General features: G+C 41.7%; 1 protein-coding gene and 2 long non-coding RNA genes across 3 annotated transcripts in view; 2 read left to right on the forward strand and 1 right to left on the reverse strand.

Moving 5' to 3' along the window:
• The window catches only part of LOC138956246 (uncharacterized), an 87,922-nt gene extending 65,088 nt beyond the window's left edge, over nucleotides 1–22,834 (forward strand). Inside the window, exons 5-6 of the mRNA XM_070327653.1 lie at nucleotides 21,290–21,488; nucleotides 21,980–22,834. Coding sequence (XP_070183754.1) covers nucleotides 21,290–21,488; nucleotides 21,980–22,266 — 486 coding nt within the window. The 3' untranslated portion in view covers nucleotides 22,267–22,834. The remainder of the gene's footprint in view (nucleotides 1–21,289; nucleotides 21,489–21,979) is intronic.
• The window catches only part of LOC138956242 (uncharacterized), a 173,472-nt gene that overhangs the window by 92,977 nt on the left and 52,513 nt on the right, over nucleotides 1–27,982 (reverse strand). The gene's annotated exons all lie outside the window — the stretch shown is intronic.
• LOC138956243 (uncharacterized) lies at nucleotides 201–5,672 on the forward strand. Its single transcript, XR_011452561.1, has 3 exons — nucleotides 201–323; nucleotides 1,180–1,256; nucleotides 5,651–5,672. It is a non-coding gene; the product is annotated as an uncharacterized lncRNA (long non-coding RNA).

Genomic DNA, 27,982 nt, shown 5'->3' on the forward strand with positions numbered 1-27,982 from the left:
CAGCTGTAATAGTTATGAGCCAAACGGCTTTCCATAGTTTTCGTCGCGAGCGTGCCGTTTTCATGACGACTCAAAACAATGGCGGACGGGATGGCCGCTTAGTGACAACAAGCCCACACGTTTCAGTAAGAAATCGACTCAAGGTGGTTCAGAAAGCAGCAGACTGACTGGGAACGACACAGAATCACGGGAAAGTCATGCTCGACGCACAAAATGCAAAGCCAGCAGTGGGAAAGTTGGATTGAACTGCATGAGTGTTACCGTCGTGTGGCGGTGTGCGCTGACTACCCACGACGCAGAGCTCTCTCCTGCTGCCGGGATTTGTAAGTAAAGCAAGTGTTGTGTAGACTTTGGACAGACCTAGACAAATGTTGCTGCCGTTTTTGTCTGTGTGTCTGCTGGTGTGTTGAGCGAATGAAGCATCCATCAAGCGAGTGCACGAACGTGTAGTGTGCAGGGTCGATTGAGTCCAGTTTTGGTTTGAACACGGACACGCCACGGTGTGTGTGTGTGTGTCTGTGCACTGCACAGGAGCTTGTATCAAAGTGCCGGTCGATCATTATTTACTCCTTCATCCCTACAGTCTTCTTACAACTACATACTACGCATTCGCTAGCCTAGTAAGGGCGTACATATATGCAGGAGTAAATAATGATCAACTGGCGGTTGGGTACAAGCTCCTGTGGTGCACTGTATCTGAGACTGACACTGTGACAGACAGACAGAGTAGGTAATCCCCCTAAAAATTGTTTTGAGATGGAAAAAGTAAGGTCAGTCAGCACAGTCTTTGGATGTAGTGCAACAGAAAATGTTATTTATAACTGACATTTTATATTGTCAGCGGTATGAGTTTTTCTGTGCCTGAAGTTTTTAATGTTGTGATTTTGCAGGAAAAACTATGATTGAAGCTTATTGTAAGGCTTTGTGAAAGGGTAACTTTTTAACGAAGATCACATTCTTCCTCGGACGGCGTTCATTGAAGCAAACACTAAATGCGGCAGAATCTCATTCATCCTTTCTTTTTTAACTGCCATTTTTAAGTGTCGCTGTGCATGTTGAAAGCTTCATGTTCAGAACTGATGTTGCTGTAGAACTGTATGTAATTGGCCAGCCTTTGGTTTACACTTAGTGGTTTATATGTTGCTATAATTACTAAAACTATTTTTTTTTAATTTTCAGGGGAAAAGCACCCGGACATCAAACATTCTTGCAATGTGTGGCAATAATGGTTTAAAATATTTCGGACAAAGCTCAAGGTGAGTTTAAATGTTCATAATTCTGATGTAAGTCAAGCTTATCTTTTATCTTGAGTAACTATCTCTGTCATGTCTCTCTCAGGCTGCGCGACCGACAGAAAAGTTGCCAGGAACCGATTCCTTGAGTGTGGCCAATTGTTCCCCATTTCTGGTTCACTTGAGCTGCAGGCAATTTTGTTGAGTGATTAAAAGTTATGGATTCTTTAAAAAGGTGTACGTTTGAGGATAAGACACTGTCAAAGTTTTGAAACAGTATTTTTCTTCTTCATGGTTATAAAAAAACCTTCAGCACCTGTGTTCAATTTCTGAAGATGCATTATTATTACAGTGGCACCCCCCTTTTAAGACCTTTAAACAATCTGAGAAAATCGAGTCTAAAAAAGGAACGAGTCTTAAAATGGGGGTAATTTTACAGAGGTTATTTAACAGAAAATGTGAGAAAACAAGGTCTTAAAAAGAAGGGAGTTTTAAATTGGGGGATTCATAGAAGGGAGGTTCAACTGCATTAATCATGCCATGGAAATCATGATGAGTTTACAGATAAATACAATGACAATTAAAAGCAATTTGCAGCCCAGTGTCTTATTATCTGATTATATTTTTATCATTGCATCTTTGCTACAGAAATTCATGCTTACATCTTGACCAAAAGTCAATTATTATCAATAAACCAAACAACATGCGCACACAAAAACATACTCAATTGTCAAGAACAGTGTCTATTTTATTCCATGTAGATCTCAAATCCACAGGCACACATCCTCTCTGCACAGTTCAAAGATGCTACACATGAAACTATTCTTGGAATTCGAGCACTTTTCAACACCTGTATATTTGTTCTGCACAAGTTTTACTAGACCTGTGAATTCAACGCACTAATCAATACACTTTCAGGACCCTTCCCCAGACTTTATTGCTCATGTCAGCTGTTTCCATGCACAAATAGTCACCCTGTATGTATACTGTTCAAAAAAAGAAACGCATAGTTGCTACTTGCCAAATTTGTTTTATTTTTCGAAAAAATTAACAGAAAATCCAATATTTAGATTATTTGTTTGAAATTTGGTATGGACACAGTTGAATGCACACACAGTTCATTTGCATCTTCAAATCAATCAGTCAATCAATACGATTGGGTGCCGAGGCTGTCAAGTCAGTAGGGGGTGTGACTGCCTTGAGCAGCAACAACTGCCCGGCACCTTCTGGGCATGGACTGGATCAGATGCCGGATATCTTGCTGTGGGATGGTGTCCCACTCCTCCTGAAGTGCCTGCAATAGATCGCGGTGATTTGCTGACGCTTCTTCTCGCCTGCGCACACGTCTGTCCAATTCATCCCAGAGGTGTTCTATCGGGTTCATGTCTGGCGACATGGATGGCCAGGGAAGCACCTGGACATGGTGGTCGGTGAGGAACTGGGTGGTGAGTCGTGCTGTGTGCGGGCGAGCGTTGTCCTGCTGGAATATGGCATCCTGGTCAGCCAGAAGAGGAAGGGCGTGTGGGCGCAGAATTTCCTCCACGTATCGCTGGGCAGTTATGCGCCCTTGGACGTGCACCAGGGTGCTCCTTCCAGCGGTATTGATCGCCCCCCACACCATGACGCCTCCACCACCATGAACGGGTGCCTCATCCACACAGTTGGGCGCGTAACGTTCGTTTACTCTCCGGTATACCCTCCTCCGACCATCATGTCGCTGGAGCAGGAAGTAGGACTCGTCGCTGAACCACACGTGTCTCCAGTGATTCCGGACGGTCCAGCTAAGGTGCTGGTTGCCCCACTGCACTCGGTTCTGGCGATGGCGGCGGGTGAGGACAGCTCCTCTGTGAGGTCTGCGAGCTCTCAAACCAGCTTCATGCAGGCGGTTCCGCACGGTCTGGTCCGATAATCGTTGTGGCCCGGGGAGAGCCTGGACAGAAGATGAGGCCGACAGGAAACGATTCCGGATGTGGCGGAGCCGTATGAAGCGGTCGTGAGCAGCAGTTGTCGCCCTTGGTCTTCCCGCTCGTGGCAAGTCAGCAACGGAGCCAGTTTCTTGAAACCTGACCCACAGTCTACTGATGGTGCTCTGGGACACGTGGAAGTGCCTGGCGATTGCACTTTGACTTTGGCCTGCTTGTAAACGACCCAATGCAATTTGGCGGTCTTCTCTGCTCAATCGGGCCATCTTTCGTCGCTGAATTGTCGTCTGATTTCTTTGTGGCGAACAATCCGCTTTTATGGGTTTTGGAAGACATGGTGAGAGCTCAATATTCCCCGAGTTTCACGAGATTACACTGAAGCATGACGAGTGGTCATGCCAAATGAGCAATTTTGACATTGTAGCCACTGATAACGCATGCGTCACGTGCAGAGCTCACTTGTGGCAATGGACGAAAGGTCGACGACCAGATAAACATTTTCTGCAGTTTGGTGGATATCCTTGTAGCCATATAACTAAATTAACCAAATATTACAAGCTATGCGTTTCTTTTTTTGAACAGTATATATTTCGCTTGATATGCAAGTGTCTAAACAGAAAGAAAAAACACTAAAAACCAAACACAAAAATTCATTCAGTGAGAGTGAATGTACACACATCCTAAAAAACACGAAATGAATAGTCATTCTGTCAGTCTTTGATACTGATCCAAGACATTGATGTGACGAAGAAAGGGGTAAGTTTATTTTAGAAAGCTAAAATCTTTCAGAGGGAAGTGGTGTTATCAAACACTGGTCGTTTCACATGCTCCCTGGAAATCACTGAAAGCAGACCTCTTCAACTTCAGAAGACCCTCCCTCGTCTTCTTTTTGAGGGGCTATCTAGAGATACTCCAGTGCCGAGAGTATGAAATAAATAAATATATAGCTGTCTGTCAGCGTTCTCTAGAATGAAAATGTCTCTACAATGTGCAGAACTGTGCACATAATAAAAAAACAAAAACACACACAACATATGTTCAAACACTGATCCAAATGTTGGGGGTGGGCGTTTACTAGGTACTAACGGCGCTTACAAGGTAGATTACAGTACATTAAACAAGTCGCGTAAGGCGAAAATACAATATTTAGTCAAGTAGCTGTCGAACTCACAGAATGAAACTGAACGCAATGCCATTTTTCAGCAAGACCGTATACTCGTAGCATCGTCAGTCCACCGCTCATGGCAAAGGCAGTGAAATTGACAAGAAGAGCGGGGTAGTAGTTGCGCTAAGAAGGATAGCACGCTTTTCTGTACCTCTCTTTGTTTTAACTTTCTGAGCGTGTTTTTAATCCAAACATATCATATCTATATGTTTTTGGAATCAGGAACCAACAAGGAATAAGATGAAAGTGTTTTTAAATTGATTTCGACAATTTAATTTTGATAACAATTTTTATATATTTAATTTTCAGAGCTTGTTTTTAATCCAAATATAACATATTTATATGTTTTTGGAATCAGAAAATGATGGAGAATAAGATGAACGTAAATTTGGATCGTTTTATAATTTTTTTTTTTTTTTTACAATTTTTAGATTGTTAATGACCAAAGTTATTAATTAATTTTTAAGCCACCAAGCTGAAATGCAATACCGAAGTCCGGGCTTTGTCGAAGATTACTTGACCAAAATTTCAACCAATTTGGTTGAAAAATGAGGGCGTGACAGTGCCGCCTCAACTTTCACGAAAAGCCGGATATGACGTCATCAAAGACATTTATTGAAAAAATGAAAAAAACCGTTCGGGGATTTCATACCCAGGAACTCTCATGTCAAATTTCATAAAGATCGGTCCAGTAGTTTAGTCTGAATCGCTCTACACACACACGCACACACACACACACACACAGACACACGCACATACACCACGACCCTCGTTTCGATTCCCCCTCGATGTTAAAACATTTAGTCAAAACTTGACTAAATATAAAAAGCAAAAAACTATATATACATTATTTGTATTTTTGACCAAATTATGACATTTTACACAGATTGAGACAGTCAGTGTTCCTCAAGGTGAACAAGGACTGTCAAGGTGTGTGTAAAATGTCATATTTTGGTCAAAAATACAAATAACATTTATGTATCGGTTGGTTCTGGTTAGAATTCCTTTTAATTGTTTTTTTAATGTACACACATGCACTATTTTGTAGTCTCAGCTGGCCGTCCAATATGGAATGTGACAGAGCATGTGTAAACCAACCCACACAGAAACGCACTTTGTTTAACACCCCAATGTACTCCAATGCAGGCAACAAGGAAGAAAGTCAGTGTACTGGCCAGTTGGATCTATAATGTCATTCCTATGACCCATACACAGCAACTGCACATGGCAACTCTTACACCTTCACCCGAATAGCCAATATCTTTCCTCAATATAACTCTGAATGATGCGTATGGTTTGGCTTTATTGATCTTTCCCTCTTCTTCTTCCAGGACCAAGGCATCTTCAATCTCTTCTTTGTGTGTGGGCCAGTAGGAGCCTGCTGTCATCAAGCAGTGTAACAAAATAGGACTTTCCTAGTCTTGGTCATGTTCCGGAAGGTTTGAGTGAAACGAGATGCCGAGAGGATCGTCGTCATTTGATGACGTAACTCGTTGCGCTGTGACGTATTTATTGACTACCACGACTTGATGCGCGGTTGGATCAACATGGAGTTGATGACATGAGTTGTGCGTGCTTTGGAAAGCGTGGAAACGTAAACAATTATGTTTGCAACATCGGTCCAGGTAAGCCAATCGATGATTCATTTTCCCGTCCACCCGTTTGACAAGAGAAGGCATTGGGTAGGTTGTTTTTGGGTAAATGAATGGTGAAGGGCAGTATTGTGATAACCGTCTAACCGATAACAGTATATGGAATAGTCAAGTGCAATGTTAGGTTTTTTTGTTTGTCCTGTTACGTGTGATTTCACAGTAGATTAGGTAAATGTTTTGCAAATGATGTTTAGTGAGATGCGCTGTGTACGAGCATATGCTACCGTTGATGTTACAGCGGCATGCTGATCCAATCCAAGGTGGAAGAAGGATGAAGTTCTTATGCCTACTTATGACGTTCCTGAGAACTGCGGTCCTGATTGCCGGTATTACCAGCCCCACGTCGTAACCTGTTGATGGATGTACGACGTCCCGCACGGTTCTCAGTCAATGCAAACAAGCTCGAGTTGCGACAGCGTATTCACGCATTCGAGAGATTGTTCAACTCTAATGGCTTCGCATGAACGAGGACAGAACGATAAGTGATACATGTGATCTGATAATGAAACGGAGATAAAAGGAAAACAAGTAGTCGATGAATTGACTACGAACGAACATACGTAAAAAGAACGAGCCAATATTTGTAATCATCAATAAAAGATCTTAAAATAATCGAGAAGCGATTCGTGAAGTGGGTAGGGTGAGAATGTTTTAGACAGGTTTGTTTAATATCACACCCTACGCTACAAGTTTGGGGGCATTACGTCAGGGATATAAGCTGCATAATCCAGCTTATTCAAAATTTCCAAAATTCTATTCCAAATTGTTTGAATAGCATTTTTTTTATCTCCTGTGAAATTATCTTATTGTTTGTCTGTTCGTTCATAAAGTGATTTATAAAGAACTTCATCTATCTTCCGACGTGTGTTAGGAAGCTTCACACGTCAGTAAAGAACATAAAAAAGCTAGTCTGTGTGTTGGCGTCGCACAGCCAAATAAATCTGTAAACGCTAATGCGGAAACCGGAGTTCTTCGCTGCATTATAAAAAAAAAAGAAGAAAAGTATTATTCTTTCACATAATACTTGTTTAACCACTGTTTCACATTGATTCACGTTTCACTGTGAGTGGTTGGCAAGAGTAGGACGTATTACGTAAGGGTAATTGTCTTCTCTTGAGAAAGAAAAAACCGTTGGACGGGGAGGTAAAATCAGCGGACGGTTTGCCTGATCATACTCTGGTTGATAGCTTCAGTTCCTATGTCAATGACAGATCATGATGATTTCAATGTTGAGTGGCTGGTTGATTAATTCAACTACAACGTTGATAGGATAATAAGCCGAGATTCGAACCATAGAGAGTAGAACGAATTACGGGCAGGTAAAATCGGCGGACGGTTTACCTGGACATACTCTGGTTGATAGCTTCAGTTCCTATGTCAATGACAGATCATGATGATTTCAATGTTGAGTGGCTGGTTGATTAATTCAACTACAACGTTGATAGGATAATAAGCCGAGATTCGAACCATAGAGAGTAGAACGAATTACGGGCAGGTAAAATCGGCAGACGGTTTACCTGGACATATAGTCTAACTCCTCTGTCGCAACTCATAACTGGAATTGATCAGATTGCTTAACATTTATGAAACTTGGCATAATTAATAATAAAGTAGTTGTTATTGATTTCTGATACAGAGCCATTGCAAACATTCGATATGTTTGAAGAAAATAATACTTTAAAACCAACACTTGAGCAGACGAACTCGGATCAACAGCATCAGCAGCAAATGGTTTGCAAAAATAAAAGAAAGGGAAAAAAATATTTATCTGCTTTGAAACATTAGCAGCAAATGTACATATATCGTCAAAATATTTATTTGGCATGTTTACCGCTTCGTTTCTTTTATAATTACTCCAAAGCATGATCAATACCGCAGTTAAGCAAATTTCAAAATGGCCGCCTTCGCACGAAGCAAAGCAACTTGAAATCGCCCAAATGAGTTTGAAAGTGTTTATCGTTGTTTAAGTAGGTGACATGTCGTTTCACTCCGAGTGTGCCAGCACCGGCCCTCTACCCGCCAAACCCCCACTAGGCAGGGAAAGTGGTTCGACCTTGCATGAATGCAGGGCAAGTTCGAGTTTGCTAGCTAAAATTGCTGCTAGTGCTGCCTTGTCTAGATCTGGAACTTTTTCAATTGGATTTTTTCTCTCTATTATACTGGAATAAGTGGGTGCTTTTCTAGATCTAAGCATCGACCGAATTAGATAATGATGTTCCTTGCATTGCATTCTCCTAAATCTGTTATTCTAACCAGTTTGTTTAAGAATATAATTGTTCGTTTTTTGTTGATAAGCTTACAAGATTTTTTCTTTTTTAAGTAAGTGGTTTCACACGTACAACATGAGACCCACATGCACTAGACAATGGAAGTTGAGGTCCTCGTTCAATACCACAAATGCCAGTATTATACTTCAGACTCCTTTTGGAGGAATGTGTGGGGTTTGGGTGTTGAACTTGAAGTGGCAGATTGTTTGCACAGGTATGAATGTTCGTACGTTCGTACGTGCACGCATGTATGCAGGCATTTGTTTGTCAAGCAGGAACATGCAACATTTTGTTGACCGTATGTGAGTGCGTGTGTAATAAAACCAACGACAAACAATACAAAAAGCTCCAGCTCTGCTTCTTCACCAGTCACAGACGCATTGCGTTGTTCAGCTTTCCAGAAATATATTAACTCAGTCAGAACCGGCTTCATGAATATTTTATTTCAGGTAAAAGTCAATCGAATCTACACAAAAAAAGGTTATTGCGTTGTTCTGTCTTTGAGATATGGTACACAATAATGATCATTATTAGTGTGTCCCTCATTTCTCTGCGAGGTGTGACTGAAGATTGAAACTGAGAGTGAAGAGAGATCGAGAGAGAGACATAGAGAGAGAGAGAGAGAGAGAGGAGAGAGAGAGAGAGAGAGAGAGAGAGAGAGAGAGAGAGAGAGAGAGAGAGAGAAAGAGAAAGAGAGAGAAATGGATGGTTGGTGGTCCTGAAATTTCACGTATCATCCAAGAGTTTGAGGCATCGCTTGACGACAAAAAGATACACCCAGAGGAACATCACCACGAACAAAGCAAGTATTTCCAAGAAAACTTCAAGAGTGATGTGTCAAAACTGACAACTGTGGTTCAAGCAGCAGGCAATCCCTTTATGGAGAGAAGCACAGATTTTGTCACTATCCACAGCAAAAACATCGTCGATCCTGCTGCTCATGATGCAATGAAAAAGCTTCGTAATATCGGCGAAGAACAGTATGAAGCATTTGTCAATGATAGATTTTCTAATCAAACGAAGAAGCTGTCAGATCCCATCAAACGCAACAATATGATGATGATTTCTGGAACAAAACGGAAGAGAAAATCAGGACAATCGCAGCAGATTTCAAGACTGAAAAGTGACTTATCTCTTCTCCCGGCTCTACATTGCTTGCCAGACTCGCAGCGGTGGGCTTGATGATTTCTTCAAGTACGAGAATCACCCCTTTCCTCCATCACTGGCCTGTAATGGAAAAATGAGATCAACAACAAAAGCAAGCCTTCTGGAGTGCCTCGAGCCACTTTTGCAGACTACTGATATGGTACCTGACATTCCAGTCATGATCCTGGATGGAGCAGTGGTAGTAAACATGCTCACACCTGGAACAGCAAGAACCTTTGGATCATATTCAGAGGATGTCTTCCTTCCATTTATCGCACGTTCACTTCAAGCTGTTTCTCGTCTTGATGTTGTATGGGATATCTACAAACCAGATAGCTTGAAAAGCAGCACAAGAGAAAGTAGGGGATTTGGAAAAAGGAAAAGAGTTACTCCTGTCACAGCGATCCCGCAAAACTGGAGCAGTTTCCTTCGTGTTGATGCCAACAAAACAGAGCTGTTCAACTATCTTGCTCAATGCGTCATGACAGTGGAGACAGAAAAAAGTATCATCACCACTCAAGGTCCCATCGCTCTCTCCAACCAACCGATGGATTTGACTGGCATATCGCCATGCAGTCATGAAGAAGCGGACACGCGGATGATGGTCCACCTTGCCCATGCAGCACAGGTTAGCAATCGTGTGTTGCTTCGTACTGTGGACACAGATGTGGTCGTCCTTGCTGTAGCAGCTGTGACAGAACATCCTGTACTGGAAGTGTGGATTGCCATGGGAGTTGGCAAACATTTCCGGTACATCGCTACTCATGACATCGCAAAGGCAGTTGGGATAGACAAAGCACGTTGTCTGCCTTTCTTTCACAGCATGACCGGCTGCGACACCGTTTCCTCGTTCAACAATGTTGGGAAGAAGAAGGCATGGGATACATGGCACAACTTCAAAGATATAACAGAAACTTTCTGCCGTCTCTGCACATACCCATTCAGCCTCACTGCAGTCGACATGGTGGCTCTTGAACGATTTGTTGTGCTCCTGTATGACAAAACAAGCAATTGTGTGGATGTGAACAATGCCAGAAAGCATCTCTTCACCAAGACTGGGCGTCAGATTGACCACATCCCACCATCCAAGGAGGCTTTAATACAACATTGCAAACGTGCAGTCTACCAAGGAGCACATATCTGGAGCCAAGCATCCAATCCAACCCCACCCCTTCCTGATCCATCTGACTGGGGGTGGCAGTTTGTGAAAGGAAACTGGCATCCATTGTGGACAACCCTTCCACAGGCTTCAGAAACCTGCCAGGAACTCTTGAAATGTGGTTGCAAGACGGGCTGCAGCAGCAAACGTTGCAAATGCTTCAAGACTGGACTAAAGTGCACCGCTCTCTGCATATGCAATGGTTGCTCCTCGACTTGTCAGAATTAAGGTAGGAAACCTTGCTATTTGTTGAAACCGTTGCTGCTGATGTTTGTTTTTAGTTTTGTTGTTGTTATTTCATTTGACTCTCCACCCCCCTCTCTCTCTCTCTCTCTCTCTCTCTCTCTCTCTCTCTCTCTCTCTCTCTCTCTCTCTCTCTCTCTCTCTCTCTCTCTCTTATGCGGTCTGCTGCACCGCCTCCCTTCCAAAAAAGCACCTTCCGCGGTGTTCGTCATTGTTGCCATTTCCAACATTGCAAATGAATTGTTGCCATGGCAACCATGACATCCAGTCATAACACACCCCATGCCTCAAACTGTCTACACATCAAATTTGGATCGATTTGGAGCAAAATAATGCCTTCGGTGTTGCCAAAGGCACTCTTTGCCAGTGTTGCCATGGCAACTGGGGTAAATGTAATCCGGCCCCATGTCTCAAACTACCTCAACCAAAAATGTGGTGCAATTTGGAGCATAAATGTGGATTTTAATTCTGTACATAGAGGCAGACACCAGAGAGAACCATAGCCAATATGTGACGTTATGGCTGGTGGGGGGGGGGGGGGGGGGGGGGGGTAGGGTTAAATAATAATATTTCACAATGGCTCTGTATCAGGATTTGTTCAGAACACAAAACTCTCTTACTGTGCCAAATTTGGTATTTGTTAAAAGAAATGATCAATTTTGCGACAGAGGAGTTAGACTTATACTCTGGTTGATAGCTTCAGTTCCTATGTCAATGACAGATCACGATGATTTCAATGTTGAGTGGCTGGTTGGTTAATTCAACTACAACGTTGATAGGATAATAAGCCGAGATTCGAACCATAGAGAGTATAACGAGTTATTCTATATAAAACGCGATTTATATTTAGAGAATACACTCGTGGGAGTAAAGTGTTGAGACATTTTACTGTAGAATCAGTGACTCATTGTGTTAGTTATCGAGTAGGCGATAAATGAGTAGATTCTAAGGTGCCAACTTAGTCAGATCGAAATGTAAACTAATTGATTCTTTGCTATCTTATACGAATGGCGTGATTTGTATTGATTTAGTAAAAGACAGATTAGGAACTCTTCTTTTCTTCAGTAGAGTATATTCATTTCGTGGTTCAGTGACAAGTTGACAATCGTGACGTTTAAATGCAAACATCACGCACGCACAATCTTCGCAGCATGAGTGCTGTGAGAGATCCAAGTGAGCTCGATACAGAGCCAAATCAAAATGATATGGTTGAAGAAACCAGATCATCCAGTTCGCGCAGGAATGCGCAGAATGTTGCAATAAGCAACATACTCCCTCCAAAATCTTCAACTCCTCTTTTGAAGGAGTTAATTGAAGCTGGGAAAGAGATGGGTTTGGAGGGAAAAGAGCTGCAACTTTTCGTAAAAGAAGCGGCAACAACAGCCGCAGCAGCAGAGAGAGAAAGAGAAGAGAGAGAGAGAGTAAAGCAAATGGAGAGCCCTTCTCATCAGCCTTACAACTTCTCTGGGAGAGTCATCCCGGGCAAGATAATCATGGTACCGACTATCTGAGTCGAGCCACATATGATTCAGACTAGAAACATGTCTAGCTATCCCAATCCAGCGATTACCATCTTGTTTTGTTTTTGCAACTTAAAGGCCCTGTAAAACAGGTTATTGTGTTCGGCAATTTAAAGGCATGATAACACAGTTTGTTTGTGTTTATCAGAAATTCCTATTGTGTTTTATTTTAGATTAAATTGGGAATTTTATCTTATTCCATGGGGTTCTGTAACAAAATAGGACTTTCCTAGTCTTGGTCATGTTCCGGAAGGTTTGAGTGAACCGAGATGCCGAGAGGATCGTCGTCATTTGATGACGTAACTCGTTGCGCTGTGACGTATTTATTGACTACCACGACTTGATGCGCGGTTGGATCAACATGGAGTTGATGACATGAGTTGTTGTGCGTGCTTTGGAAAGCGTGGAAACGTAAACAATTATGTTTGCAACATCGGTCCAGGTAAGCCAATCGATGATTCATTTTCCCGTCCACCCGTTTGACAAGAGAAGGCATTGGGTAGGTTGTTTTTGGGTAAATGAATGGTGAAGGGCAGTATTGTGATAACCGTCTAACCGATAACAGTATATGGAATAGTCAAGTGCAATGTTAGGTTTTTTTGTTTGTCCTGTTACGTGTGATTTCACAGTAGATTAGGTAAATGTTTTGCAAATGATGTTTAGTGAGATGCGCTGTGTACGAGCATATGCTACCGTTGATGTTACAGCGGCATGCTGATCCAATCCAAGGTGGAAGAAGGATGAAGTTCTTATTCCTACTTATGACGTTCCTGAGAACTGCGGTCCTGATTGCCGGTATTACCAGCCCCACGTCGTAACCTGTTGATGGATGTACGACGTTCCGCACGGTTCTCAGTCAATGCAAACAAGCTCGAGTTGCGACAGCGTATTCACGCATTCGAGAGATTGTTCAACTCTAATGGCTTCGCATGAACGAGGACAGAACGATAAGTGATACATGTGATCTGATAATGAAACGGAGATAAAAGGAAAACAAGTAGTCGATGAATTGACTACGAACGAACATACGTAAAAAGAACGAGCCAATATTTGTAATCATCAATAAAAGATCTTAAAATAATCGAGAAGCGATTCGTGAAGTGGGTAGGGTGAGAATGTTTTAGACAGGTTTGTTTAATATCACACCCTACGCTACAAGCACCAGTGCCTTGAAGTCCTGGAGCATTTTAACAGAAAATCACCCATCAGTGAAGACACTTAATTCAAACTTCGAAAAGGGTTGAAAAAATTAACCAAATGCAAGAAAAAGTGTGAAAATAAAGAGTTACAGAAGAGTGTTTGTAATCTATTCATGTACGTAATGGATTGCAAGTGTGAGTAAAAGGTGGTGGTGGGTGGGAGAGGGGGGATGGGATATACCTGTGGGCATTGGTTTTTCAGATTTTTAGCATTCTGACACACTTAGCATTCTGACACACTGGCAAGTGTGAAAATGTGACGTGTTCTAGTGCTCCTGATGAGCAAAAGTGTCAGTTACACATCTTTAGCTACTTGGAATGAATGCCCAGTTTACCATTGCATTGTACAGTGAAACCCTAACTTTGCCCCCCTCCCCCCTTTTAAAAAAACACAACAACATTAAGTCTTAAAAGACACTACTTTCTCAGATTCCTGTTTATAACCTCTATTCTAAGACATTCTGCTTTTCTTTGATTGAGTTTGCCGAATATACATATATATCTTAAAAGGGCTCCACTGTATCTCTAAAAAATATTCTCTACAAGAGGTATTATAGCAGCATCTGTCAAGTGCTCAACCGCAAAAAAGGTCAATTTGATATAATTATTCAATACTTATGTTTCAAGCTAAGCAGAACTGCTGTTTGACATGTGGTTGGAAAATGTGCTGCAGGGATTGTTTTGTTTGAAAAAAAATTTGAACAGGAAGGCAGACATCTATTTCAACTGCAAAGCAGACACAATTCAAAAACCTACACATCATTATTATGACTTCCTACATAACAGCATGATCATGGAATCTGTTAGCCAATGTGTCAGATCATAACGATCATTATGGAGGCAGAAATGATCCCCTCAATCTGTAAAATATCCTTCTTTACAAACAGCATACAGGTGTAGCTAAAACAGAATTCATATTACAGTGGAACCCCCTTTTACGATCTCCCAAAATCTGATAAAATCAGGTATTAAAAAGCAGGAAGTCTTAAAATGAAGGTGAATTTGCATAGGTTATGACCAGAAAATCTGAAAAGCAAGGTCTAAATATAGGGAAGATTTTGAATTGTAAAGGTTTTTAAAAGGGGGGGGGGGGGGGGGTTCACGGTACAGCACCCCAATTGTGAGGACTGTTCATTTATTTCCCTTTATGAGACATTAAAAGGTTGTGGGTACTGAAATATAACTGCACAAAATATCTTGACAAAATCTGGATGCTGAAGCTGAATTTTCATTCTTTTTCAATATTTTTTTAAACCAGGAAACACACACATTCCCTAGAATGAAAAACAAGTCGCGTAAGGCGAAAATACAATATTTAGTCAAGTAGCTGTCGAACTCACAGAATGAAAGTGAACGCAATGCCATTTTTCAGCAAGACCGTATACTCGTAGCATCGTCAGTCCACCGCTCATGGCAAAGGCAGTGAAATTGACAAGAAGAGCGGGGTAGTAGTTGCGCTAAGAAGGATAGCACGCTTTTCTGTACCTCTCTTTGTTTTAACTTTCTGAGCGTGTTTTTAATCCAAACATATCATATCTATATGTTTTTGGAATCAGGAACCAACAAGGAATAAGATGAAAGTGTTTTTAAATTGATTTCGACAATTTAATTTTGATAATAATTTTTATATATTTAATTTTCAGAGCTTGTTTTTAATCCGAATATAACATATTTATATGTTTTTGGAATCAGCAAATGATGGAAAATAAGATAAACGTAAATTTGGATCGTTTTATAAATTTTTATTTTTTTTTACAATTTTCAGATTGTTAATGACCAAAGTTATTAATTAATTTTTAAGCCACCAAGCTGAAATGCAATACCGAAGTCCGGGCTTCGTCGAAGATTACTTGACCAAAATTTGAACCAATTTGGTTGAAAAATGAGGGCGTGACAGTGCCGCCTCAACTTTCACGAAAAGCCGGATATGACGTCATCAAAGACATTTATCAAAAAAATGAAAAAAACGTTCGGGGATTTCATACCCAGGAACTCTCATGTCAAATTTCATAAAGATCGGTCCAGTAGTTTAGTCTGAATCGCTCTACACACACACACACACACACACACGCACATACACCACGACCCTCGTTTCGATTCCCCCTCGATGTTAAAATATTTAGTCAAAACTTGACTAAATATAAAAAGCACTGGTAATGTAATTTGTGACTGAGACCTAAAAACCTCACCGTTAGTCATTATTTAGTATACCCTGTAACAAAGTCTTCGACCTCACAAATCTTGCAGAATAAAAAGGTACTTACTCGAATGATTGAGTTTGGGGGAGGCGTGGAGAGAAAGTACTTATAACTATAGTCCTGATTCACCTTCAAATTGTTTTTTGGGCCACCCAGACCACTATTTACACCCCCACTTACACACAATTTTACTTATTTTCTGCACACATTACATTCCTAAAACACACACATCCACACATAACAAGTACACAACACGCACTGATTTTCTTGACATTGTTCAGTTATAAGAATGTAATTTCTTCATTTTCTGTGATAGCACTCTATTGGAATTCACAAAATTACCCTTGGCTCTAACATCATAAGTCTTTTTCTTTTAACTCCTGCACACAGAGAAAGTATCTATTAATATTATAAGTATAACTAGTCCTCACTTACCTTCAAATTGTTATTCGGATCAGCCTTCCCCTTGCCCAGCAAACCAATTTCAGTTTGAGAAGACTTGGACCAGTCCTTGCCTCTGCATTAGCTCACACCTCTGCTAATTCCTCTCCCTATCCTGCCTCGATGTGCACTTTTCTCTTGAAGTTGAACGAGCAGCCTGGCCGCTTGTTGTTTTGAATGTAAAACTTCCATAGCCTGAAAATAAAGACAAATGCTTGAAAAGAATACACTATATATTAATCAATCTCCCTTACAGTTAATGAGTTATTTGTAGCAAACTTCAATCATAATCAGGAAAAGCTCACTTGAGTTTTGACAGCTGGCACACAACGTTCACGCACACAACAGTGTAGTTTGTACTCTTTTTTTCACGTGTATACAAAACTACAATTTATATATATGTGATTATATCACAAGCATAATACACACACACACACACACACATAATCACACTCATGCACACAGTGACACACACACACAGTCACATTCATGCACACAGTGACACACACAGTGATACAAGTCTCTCACACACACACACACACACACACACACACACACACACACACACACACACACACACACACACACACACACACACACACACACACAACAAATGCACAAGACACTGATATCCTCGACATTGTTCAGAGGGATAAGTATAATTACACCCCCGGTATAGGGGTGTGTATAGGTTTCGGTCGATGTGTTTGTTTGTTTGTTTGTTTGTGTGTTTGTTTGTGTGTTTGTGGGTTTGTTTGTGTTCGCAAGTAGATCTCAAGAATGATCGGACCGATCGTCACCAAACTTGGTGAACAGGTTCTACACATTCCTGAGACGGTCCTTACAAACATTGGGACCAGTCAAACACACGGTTAGGGAGTTATTGGTGGATTTTGGTTTTTTGGGGGGATCAACTACGGCATAACTCTTCCTTATCTTCTCCATGTTTTCAGCGTTTACCTCCCTTCCTTCGTATGGTGCACTATAGTATGAGGGGGCATCTTCGGATATTCTCGGCGTTCTGTTACTATTTTTAGAAGGTCACCGCAGTGTCCAGAACGTAAATTGGACCCGTAAATTATCCTCACTGTAAAAATGCAAAGGTCGAATCAATTTATAGCCACACGAAAAATACACTGTCATCTATCTCTCTATATATACGGTTTCTCTGTGTTTGTGTGTGTGTGTGTGTGTGTCTCTCTCTCTCTATGTGGGCAACACCTGTGGATTGTTCAGTTCTGTTTGTGATGTGGTCTGGCGGCTTTTGTGTATTTGTATTCGTATCATATACGACAGTGAAGATAATACTACCAAAAAAGATAACCCCGTCTACCTAGCTACTGTTACAAAAGAAACCCTAAACTACAAATTCTCGGAGCATTTAAAAGTCTTTACTGACGGATCCAAATTTGCAGACGGCAGCGTTGGCTGCGCCTTTGTGATCCCAGATCTCAAAATCTCAAGGAAATACACTCTTAATAAAGACATCTCCATATTCTCAGCCGAGCTATTTGCCTTGCTCATGGCATGCACTTTTATAAATGACCTCCCAGTCACACCGCGTGCGGTAGTTTTCTGCTCTGACTCGCGCTCTTCATTACAAGCTCTGCATCGAAACACATCAAATCGGGCAGAGCTACAAAGAGAAATCCTCTTTATATGTCACCAGTTAATCTCATCCGGCACATCCGTATCATTTCTCTGGGTCCCCTCTCACGTAGGGGTCCGGGGAAATGAACTGGCGGATGTCGCTGCCAAAGAAGCGGCAGAATATAGCCCAGCTAACACTAACATCGGCTACTCAGTAACCGAGTTCTACAGTAAAATCCGTAAACTCATTCGAAGTCAGTACGTAACATCTCTGTCCTATCAACCCATTGATATGAACGATCTACACCCCGATCTCCCAACAAACCTCCTCACTATCTTCAGACGCCTCCGTGCCGGCGGCTGCCGCTTCCATATCTTTAACAAGTCCTGCCATTGTGGAGAACCCTATTCATTTCAACACATTTTCGCTCCATGCGCTACAAATATAATTACCTTTAAAACCTTATATGACCATATGCAGCTCCATGGTCTGAGTCCCCAGGATTATCTGCGCAGTAGCAGTTCTCTAGGCTGGTCACACAGCTTGCTGCTGTGCCGACTGGTCAGGGACTCGGACATGGGACTGTGGGTATAACTAAGCCCAGATTATCACATCAGCGTGTTTCAGTTTGAGGTCGAGTGGCTCCCGCCATCCCTCCTGATTCCAGCGACTACCTTCTAGACAACATATCCTCACCCAAGGCCCACTAGTCGCCAAACTGTACATATTGTTTTTATTACCACGGCCTTCGTGGCTTACATCTTAATCCTTTTATTTGTAAAAAGTTTTGAGATTTATTGTTCGTGTTCCTCTTACTTGCTCATCTATTTGGTTTTATTGGTGATCCTGAAAGGTTCCACTTTTTAACTCGATTTGAATTAAAATATTACAAGCCCGTTATTCAAGATATAGAATACAGACTTATAATTCTTACCAAGAAACATCTTAACTACTTTTCATTTTAACAAATTCCACAGAGCATTATCAACTCAACCCCACCCCCTGCCCTCCTCTCCTTATTTTTTGTTTCTTTCTTTCCTCTTTTTGAAAGCGGACAAACACTCAAGTCCTTAATGGCTCAAAACCGTAGGACTTTTAATATTAATTTTAACGTATTTGTATGTACTGGCCTTCCTTTGAGAAGCCATAACAGTTCAAAAGGGCTTAGAGATAAGCTCTAAATTGCTCAATCCTGATTCTACAAGGACTTATACAGAAACATATTCATGGTCAAAGGGAAATAACCTTCTCAGTTGGTGGCAGTGAGAATGGGTGCAGTGAGAATGGTTATTTCCCTTTGACCAACGGGGGTGTTTTTCCTATCGGAGGAATTTCTTGTTTCTTCTCTTTTGGGTTACTATTATGAGAAAAGACATAATTTTCAGAGCTCTCTATTTGTCTGAAACATGAATGCGCTTTGCTTCGAACTCTCGCACGTTTACTGTTCCCTGTGTTCGATCAGTGACATGAATGGAATTTGAAACAAATGCATAAGCTTATAGGTAAAAGCGCAACTTTAGAGACATATATTTGAAATGATCACCAACAGGCAACACATCTATCTATATATATATACGACTAGTGTCTGTCTGTCTGTCTGTCTGTCTGTCTGTCTGTCTGTCTGTCTGTCTGTGTGTGTGTGTGTGTGTGTGTGTGAGTGTTCGCGATGCACGGCCAAAGTTCTCGATGGATCTGCTTCAAATTTGGTGGGCATATTCAGGTACACCCGGGACAGGACACAACCTGGTCGATATTTCAACACGTGCTCTCAGCGCGCAGCGCTGAACCGATTTTGGTTCCACCTCAGCTACCCGGGCCCCCATACCGACACACCAAAGCCGCTAGACCACATCACAACGCCAAAGTTCTCGGTGGATCTTTTTCAAATTTGGACACCGTATTCAGCTACACCCCGGACACAATATCATCGATGAGATATTTCAACACGTGCTCTCAGTGCGCAGCGCTGAACCGATTTTGGTTTTTGTGTTCATTTCACCATTACAAGTAACTCTTCCTTATCTTCTCCAGTGTTTTGCGTTTATCTCCCTTCCTTCGTGTGGCTTCAATCCATATTCCCGTTTCTAAGTTACTATTTTTAGAATGTCACTGCGCTGTCCAGAACGCTTCCCTTGCACCCGTAAGTTGTTCTTACTGTCAAAGTGAAAAGGTCGAATCAATTTATAGCCACGCGAAAAATACACTGTCACCTATCTCTATATATTTATAGATATAGATATACATATATATATACGGCTTCTCTGTGTGTGTGTGTGTTTGTGTGTGTGTGTGGGCAAAAACCTGTGTATTGTAGAGTTCTGTTTGTGATGTGGTCTAGCGGCTTTTGTCTGTCTGTATGTTCTGGCATTTGAGAAGCCACAACAGATAATATAGGGCTAAGAAATAAGCTCTAAAAATCTCAAACCCGTTTGACAGGACTTCGCCTTCAAAGGTGATTGTGGTGAACCGCCACGCTGTCTGTCTCTGTCTCGCGATTCACCCCGGCGAATTCACCATTCCCAGTAACTCTTCCTTATCTTCTCCAGTGTTTTGCGCCTTCGTGTGGCTTCAATCCATATTACCGTTTCTACGTTACTATTTTTAGAATGTCACTGCGCTGTCCAGAACGCTTCCCTTGCACCCGTAAGTTGTTCTTACTGTCAAAGTGAAAAGGTCGAATCAATTTATAGCCACGCGAAAAAACACTGTCACCTATCTCTATATATTTATAGATATAGATATACATATACAGATACGGCTTCTCTGTGTGTGTGTGTGTGTGTTTGTGTGTGTGTGTGGGCAAAAACCTGTGGATTGTAGAGTTCTGTTTGTGATGGGGTCTAGCGGTTTTTGTCTGTCTGTATGTTCTGGCATTTGAGAAGCCACAACAGATAATATAGGGCTAAGAAATAAGCTCTAAAATTCTCAAACCCGTTTGACAGGACTTCGCCTTCAAAGGTGATTGTGGTGAACCGCCACGCTGTCTGTCTCTGTCTCGCGATTCACCCCGGCGAAGCCGGGTATTCCTCTAGTATATATATATATATATATATATATGTCCAAGATAATCTGACTGAGTACTGCTTCTAAACAAAGTACGAGTATGATCTTCGTCAGGGCGAATCATTTTGAGTGCAACAGGGCTTTTTGACTCGCATCGATCGATTCATTTGCAGTCCTGCTGAGAGCAACTTGTACACTGATACAGACTTGTCCTATTGAAAGCTTTATTTCCTGTCAGACAACGTTAACACTTACCTTTTCACTTTCAGACTACAATGATCGCAGGAAGATGCCATTGTTGACACATTTGACAAGGGAAATCACCCAACCATTACAAGAGTGCTCTTTCCTTGGATTCTGTTACGACAATTAATTAGCTATCAAAACTGTTGAATTTGCAAAGTTAAGTTATTCCTCATGGATGGTAGCATTATTTGTAACGTAGAATCTTACGGTGATGCTTTGAAAGCGATCTGAAGGCCTTTTCCCGGCGGATACTATCCCTTTAACATACACAACACAAAACAACATGATTGTTCTGCTTCCTACAGAGTTCCCAGCCAACCTCAGTGAAATCAGCTAACTACACACCCCGCCCCCACAGTGACGCCGCCTACCGTACGGGATCCTGTTCCTTCAGCTTTGACTTCACCAGTCTCCTGTCCGGCATCACCAGCAGACAGGACTTTTACTTCAGGATTGACGTCTATCCCGGTCCTACATGGCTCGTTAAAGGGCCTGTTACACTGCGTGAGCTAATGGATACACACGCTGATATTGCCAGTACCACGCATGGACAAACATTCAAACCGTAGAGACATTTCACAGAAGTTTTGATTTTACGATATGGTTGATGCATTGTTGTTTATGCCAATCGTGTAAGATGTTTGAAGCATGTTGTTTGCTACAGATATTAGTAACAAACCGTGCAAGCGAGATATAACGTCAGGGTTCGGTAAGTTAATTATCTGTATATGTAAATGCGTGTCTGTCTATTTTCCTTAAAGACCACTGGGTCGACGTACTAAAAATGTAACGAATTAAACCTTCCTAAAACCTATGATTCTTAGGTGGGTTTTATCCTGATTAAGATTGTGCCCTTCCCCTCTGTCTGCTTATATGCCTTTCTTTCTCTGTTTCTTTATTTCTTTCTGTCTTGCGTATTCCATTTGGTCGCGGTCATTGTTGAAGTCGTCGTTGTTGTTTTTGTAGCTGTTGTTCTGTAATGATTGTAACCACAGAGAAGCCAGTGTCCCCCACCATCAGCTGTCCGGACATCGTGGCTGAGAACACGACCTTGACCTGCACGTGCAGCACCACAAACCTCGGTCAGCCTGCAGGTCGCCTCGCCTGGTCACGTGTCAGTGGCGGCACCATTATAGAGGGGGAGAATGACGTTACAACTCTGACGCTGCCTTCACAGACTCTTACACGTCATGATCAGGGAGTGAACAAGTTCCGCTGTGACATCAGATGGGCTGCAGGCAACTACAGGGCTGTGTACGCAGGCAACATCGGATGTAAGTGATGTTTGACGGAAAGACGAACATCTCGCTTGCACTTTTAATTCCACAACCCTGCCAGAACAAATACTTGACTTAACTAGATACGTTTGCTATTATGTATTGCTCCTACTGACTTACACCGAGTGTTTTCTGTTTATCCTGACTTATAAAGCAGCTGTGCCGTAACGTGCGTTTCAAGACCAACAAACAAAACAACTATGCATGTTGCAGTTCCCCCATCCCAGACGGTGTTGAAAGTGAACCCAGCACCACCAGGACAGACGGTGACAGTCAGTGAGAACGATGACGTGTCTCTCACATGTACAGCTACCGGTGGTAACCCTGAGTCTACGATAACACTGTCTGATGCAAAGTCCACCATCACCACTGGGCCGTCTCCCCTGATCCATTCCCTCGGCAAGGCTCAGTGTCAATACAGCGGGAACTACACCTGTACTGCCAAGAACGCGTATGGTGATAGCGTCACGTCTTCAACAAGGCTCAACGTCAACTGTGAGTCTAGCAATAATGAAGCAACTTGGGGTGTGCATGAGTTGCCTTCCACTCTCCTCAACATTTTATATTTCATAGCCACCAGTATGCAATTTCAAATATTTAATGCCAGTAGTATGAATACTCTGCAAGGACATGTCCTTTGGTTTGACTGTTATTCGATACAGTGCCACATGATCAACCAGTAGGTTAACTAACACAGTATCAGAGAGAGAGAGAGAGAGAGAGTGGCAGGGAGGGTGAGAGAGACAGAGAAGGGGAGAGGGGGAGAGAGAGAGAGAGGACGATTATAGATAGAGAGAGGGAGAGAGGGGAGTGGAGGGAGAGAGAGGATGGGGAGAGAGGATAGAGAAAGAGAGAAAGTGTGCAAATGCCAGTTGACGGAGAGAATTATAGCTAAATTATAATTGATTGAAAATATTGTACATTTTTGAAGATTGTCCATGTTAAAAAAAAAAAAACAATGTGAAGAATTTACATCAAATGTGCGCATATGCCATGCTTTAGAAAAATTAAAAAAACAATCACACAAACAAACAAACAAACAAAAAACAGACAAAAACAAAAGCATCACATATAGCTAAATATGTCAGTAAACATAAACCATATTAGCTTTTGACACTTGTCTCTGAGATCAGGCCCTTCAATCAGGAGTGGGCTTATGATATGCTGGGTGATCTTAGAATAACCCTTTTTAGCGGATGAGCGTATGATACGAAGAGCGGGGCACGAGGTGAGTGTCTGCAGAAAAAATGTAATAACTCCTAAAATACTAATTATCCTGCAACCATATTACAGTTGTCAAAACCCGAAATGTAGCGCTACTTATTCACGTTGCTCTTTTTACAAAAAAATGCGTATCTATTGAATAACTATCCAAAACACAAGGCAGGTCGCTGATTTGTGGTCGGGTGCTCTTATGAAATACCCCCTGTGCGCTTATGATAGCTTGATTTTTCGGATCGGATGCGCTTATGACTGGTTTTTCGCTGCGCTGCCTAGTTTTTTGCTTGATGACCTGAATGATCTTAATTAAATATTCTCATTTTACAGATCATGGATTATAGATGTTACCATTGTGGAGAAGGGTTCTCCATCTTCAAAGAAATCATAACCCACACAGTTGATAAACAGTTCGAGTGGATATGACAGAAGCTGAGACCAAACCTGGAGTGGATACAGATGAAACAGAAGATCGAGAGAGAGAAAGAGAGAGAGAGAGAGAGAGAGAGAGAGAGAGAGAGAGAGAGAGAGAGAGAGAGAGAGAGAGAGAGAGAAAGAGAGAGAGAGAGAGAGAGAGAGAGAGAGAGAGAGAGAGAGAGAGAGAGAGAGAGAGAGAGAGAGAGAGAGAGAGAGAGAGAGATTGAAATTAATATTTTGCAGTTTTCTATGCTTTTATTAAAACCAATGATATGAAACTAATCTTGCGTCTTCATAAAACCAAAAGGAGTAAAATTAAAACTCTAACAAACAAGTGTTTATTTCCTTTTCACAAAGTTCATGATAACCGGGACATATTATGACCAGACAAGGCTTCAATGACTGTACATACAATTTAATTACAGTTAATTAATATTAGAAAGTATAGAAAGTAAACTTATGAGAGAGAAAGAGAGAGAGATTGAAATTAATATTTTGCAGTTTTCTATGCTTTTATTAAAATCAATAATATGAAACTAATCTTGCGTCTTCATAAAACCAAAAGGAGTAAAATTAAACTCTAACAAACAAGTGTTTGTTTCCTTTTCACAAAGTTCTGAACAGTAACTTTAAAGCAGTTGCAACATCAAAGGTGGATAAGAATCCTTAGATGTTTTTGTTTCCTGGGCAACCCTGCATCTGCTTTTGACATGACGATCTCTTCCCTGTCTGAACTTGAACTCCACGCCACAAAACTGGCACCGAAACTCTGGCATTGGTGCATGCTTCAGCCTGTGCTGAGTTAAAGCCTTCTTCGATGGGCACACTTTGGGGCATTCATCGCACGGAAAGCTCTGTGGTTTGCTGCTGCAGGAGTGCTGTGCAAGACTGGTCCTGCTCTGGTAAGTCTTCTTACAGGCAGCACAGCTGAATGGCTTCTTCTTTTCATGGCCGTTCAAGTGAGACTCCAGCGCGACTTGACTAACCAGCGCCTTTTTACAGATGAAACACTGGAAACCCTCTTCGTGAGTAGCCCTGATATGTCGCCTGAGATTTGGCAAGTGCTTGTAGGTGTTTCCACAAGCGGTACACAGGTGAGTCTTCCCCCTGTCCTTCTTCGCAGGCTTCGCAGGCGTGCTGCTGGCTGGGGGTGGTCCTGGGTCAGCCTGGGTAGTTTCCACTTGAATCTCCTGAGATATGTCCAGGTCAATACCACTGCCGTCCATGATCCCAGAATACTCCATCTACAAACAGAACGCATCTCAAACCCTATTAGTGTTTTTGTTTTCAAATCAACATTCCTTTATATAGCTATTCTGATGAACACGTGGGGGAATTCGGGGTCTGTGATTGGATGGTCTCTTCCGATCATCAAAGCATAATGCGGCGGAAGTCGGCCATTTTACTCAATATCCAAAAGCATATTGTCGATAACAAAGACGCATGGTTCCGGTTTCTTCCACGTGTATAAAGTACACGCATACCTCGCCAGGTTTGTTTCTGTGACTAGTCGACAGACGATGCCATTTGCTTTGTGTGTGTTTTTGTTGTTGCTTACTGTACATGACATACATTACGTGTAAAATCCAGTTCTTTAACAGGCAACAAACCTTGCAATTTTCCAGAAGCTGCAATCTGAAGCGACCTATCTCTGATTCTAGCAGACGATCTCTCCAATGTTTAACACAAAATCAGCAAACTCTCCTGTCACATAGAACGTCCATTGTATAGTGCAATGTTGAAATGAAGTTACCGGTCTGAAACATTTAGTCGTTTCTTTTGAGACAATTCTTGTTCTCTTATCATCTACAGATTTACCGCAGTCTTCACCACGCGAATTCCCAACAGAAGTCAGACTTTCGAACATACAATATACGTAGGCAAGCATGATACGTCATGACGTCATATGATTCCTAGCATATTGACGTAATGCTAAACATCCGGTTATCTCGAGTTTTCTCCGTAATACATGTCCGTGGGTTTTTCAATGTTCGGTTATTTCCGTGGCTTCATGCGGAAAGGGAACCGTCGTCTGCAATCAGCGACATGGACCATTCTGGCACTTGTTGCTGACAAAAACATGATTTTAACACAGAATTTAATGTCAGAATAGCTATATAAACGCCATTGTGTTTTCATCGTAGCAATAGGGTCCGATATTTAGACTCGACCAAGTATAATGCGACTCGTCTTCGACTCGTCGGCATTATACTTGTCTCGTCTAAATATCGGGCCCTATTGCTACGCTGAAAACACAATAGCTGGTAATGAAAGTGGTGTGTGTTGCTAGGATAATGAGCGTGAAATAATTGAGAGATGTCATTGAGGCTGCATTTTTGTCTAACCCTTTTTCTGTCTAGGCGCAATAGTGCAATTCTGGCTAGTTTGTCGGCAGTATTAGTAGGAAGTATAAAAAGACACAAAACATCTCACTATTGGTCGTACATTTGGTGAAGCAGAGAACTATATTTTATCCTACATACGTGAGAGAGACACCCGTGAGATAATAATCGTTCAAATCACACGTGTGTATATCATGTAAATGAGGTCATGTCAAGCAAGTCTGGCAGGGACCTGTTTTTTCACTGCGTATGATGCCAAAGTCACCGAGACAAACGTCATTATAGAAACACAAATTGCGCTCGCTAATTACCCTCGATGAATCTTTAGAACTAACACGTCACGCCACACTTTCAGAGTGACGTTTCTTTGCTTTGACGTAATAGATTGCACGAGGCTTTAGAAGAGATCGAGGTTCCAAAACAAGCGTCTTCAATTTAGCTGCCTCGAATGCAGGACATTTTCAGTAAAATACACATAAGTACAGTATGTAGGATAAACAGAATACTACATGGCTTGCTGTGTCGTACCAGATTTACACTCGTTGCTTTTTCAAATAGTGAACAGCTCGCTTTCGCTCGCAGTTCAATATTTTAAACAAGAAGGGCAAAGCCCATACGACTCACATGCTTTACACATTTTTCCTACCAAAATACATGTGACCTTGACCCAAGGTCAAGGTCATCCAAGGTCATGCAACACAAAGCTGTTAATTCAAGACATAGGAAGTACAATGGTGCTTATTGGCTCTTTCTACCATGAGATATGGTCACTTTTAGTGGTTCACTACCTTATTTTGGTCACATTTCATAAGGGTCAAAGTGACCTTGACCTTGATCATATGTGACCAAATGTGTCTCATGATGAAAGCATAACATGTGCCCCACATAATTTTTAAGTTTGAAACAGTTATCTTCCATATGTCACAAAGATGTGAGTAGCATATTTGTGAGGTGAAACCACGTCGTGTTTTTAACCTCCCTAAATGTTGTACAGGCGAGGGTAGCTGACCGGACTGGCGTTATTCACGTGTTTCGGGTGTTGCACGTAAAACTGGCTTAGCTTGATATGAGTTGTGTTTGAGACACGTAGCTGGTCTGAGGTAAATAACGTCACAGCGTTTGAGATTTCCAACCGGGAAGGTTGTTCAGCGTGTGTCAAGACTTGTTCTGGGAACAAGTACTCTTTCAAGAGACGGGTCTCTTAAGGTAAATGATTTATTATGTTGTATATTATTGACGCTGGAATACATAGCTGGAGCGTAAAGGTTAGTGTGTATAAAGTGCACCCAATCTTAGTGTGAAGCGTTGAGAGAATTCTTGATGTAATTGTTTCACGGTTTTTTCATGGGGAATTTCTTGAACATAATTGCTACGCATTTATGTTATGTTTAAGACGGTCATGCTTTGTAAGGGGAGTGTTATTCATTGATTAAGTGTTAGTTTGGATATTGAATCTGTACGGAATGTGAACGTGGAATGAACGAGAATGTATGAGTGGTACATGAATGTTTGGAAGAAGAGATGGTTTTAGAGAATGTTGTATTAAGACTTGGTTAAATTCTTTAGGAGTTTCCATGAGGGATTTCCATGGCGTATAAGGGAGGGACCTTACACGAGAGAAGCGCTAGACGACGGTGGAAGCAAGGGACCACCTCGGCGCAGATGACTAGACGAGAGGAGTCTTCATCGATACCGGTCTTAGCTGACGACGGTTGTTTCCGCTACGGGCGGAAAGGTTTCTCGG

This window comes from Littorina saxatilis, unplaced genomic scaffold (genome assembly GCF_037325665.1).
Source record: "Littorina saxatilis isolate snail1 unplaced genomic scaffold, US_GU_Lsax_2.0 scaffold_119, whole genome shotgun sequence".
Taxonomy (NCBI): Eukaryota; Metazoa; Mollusca; class Gastropoda; order Littorinimorpha; family Littorinidae; genus Littorina; species Littorina saxatilis.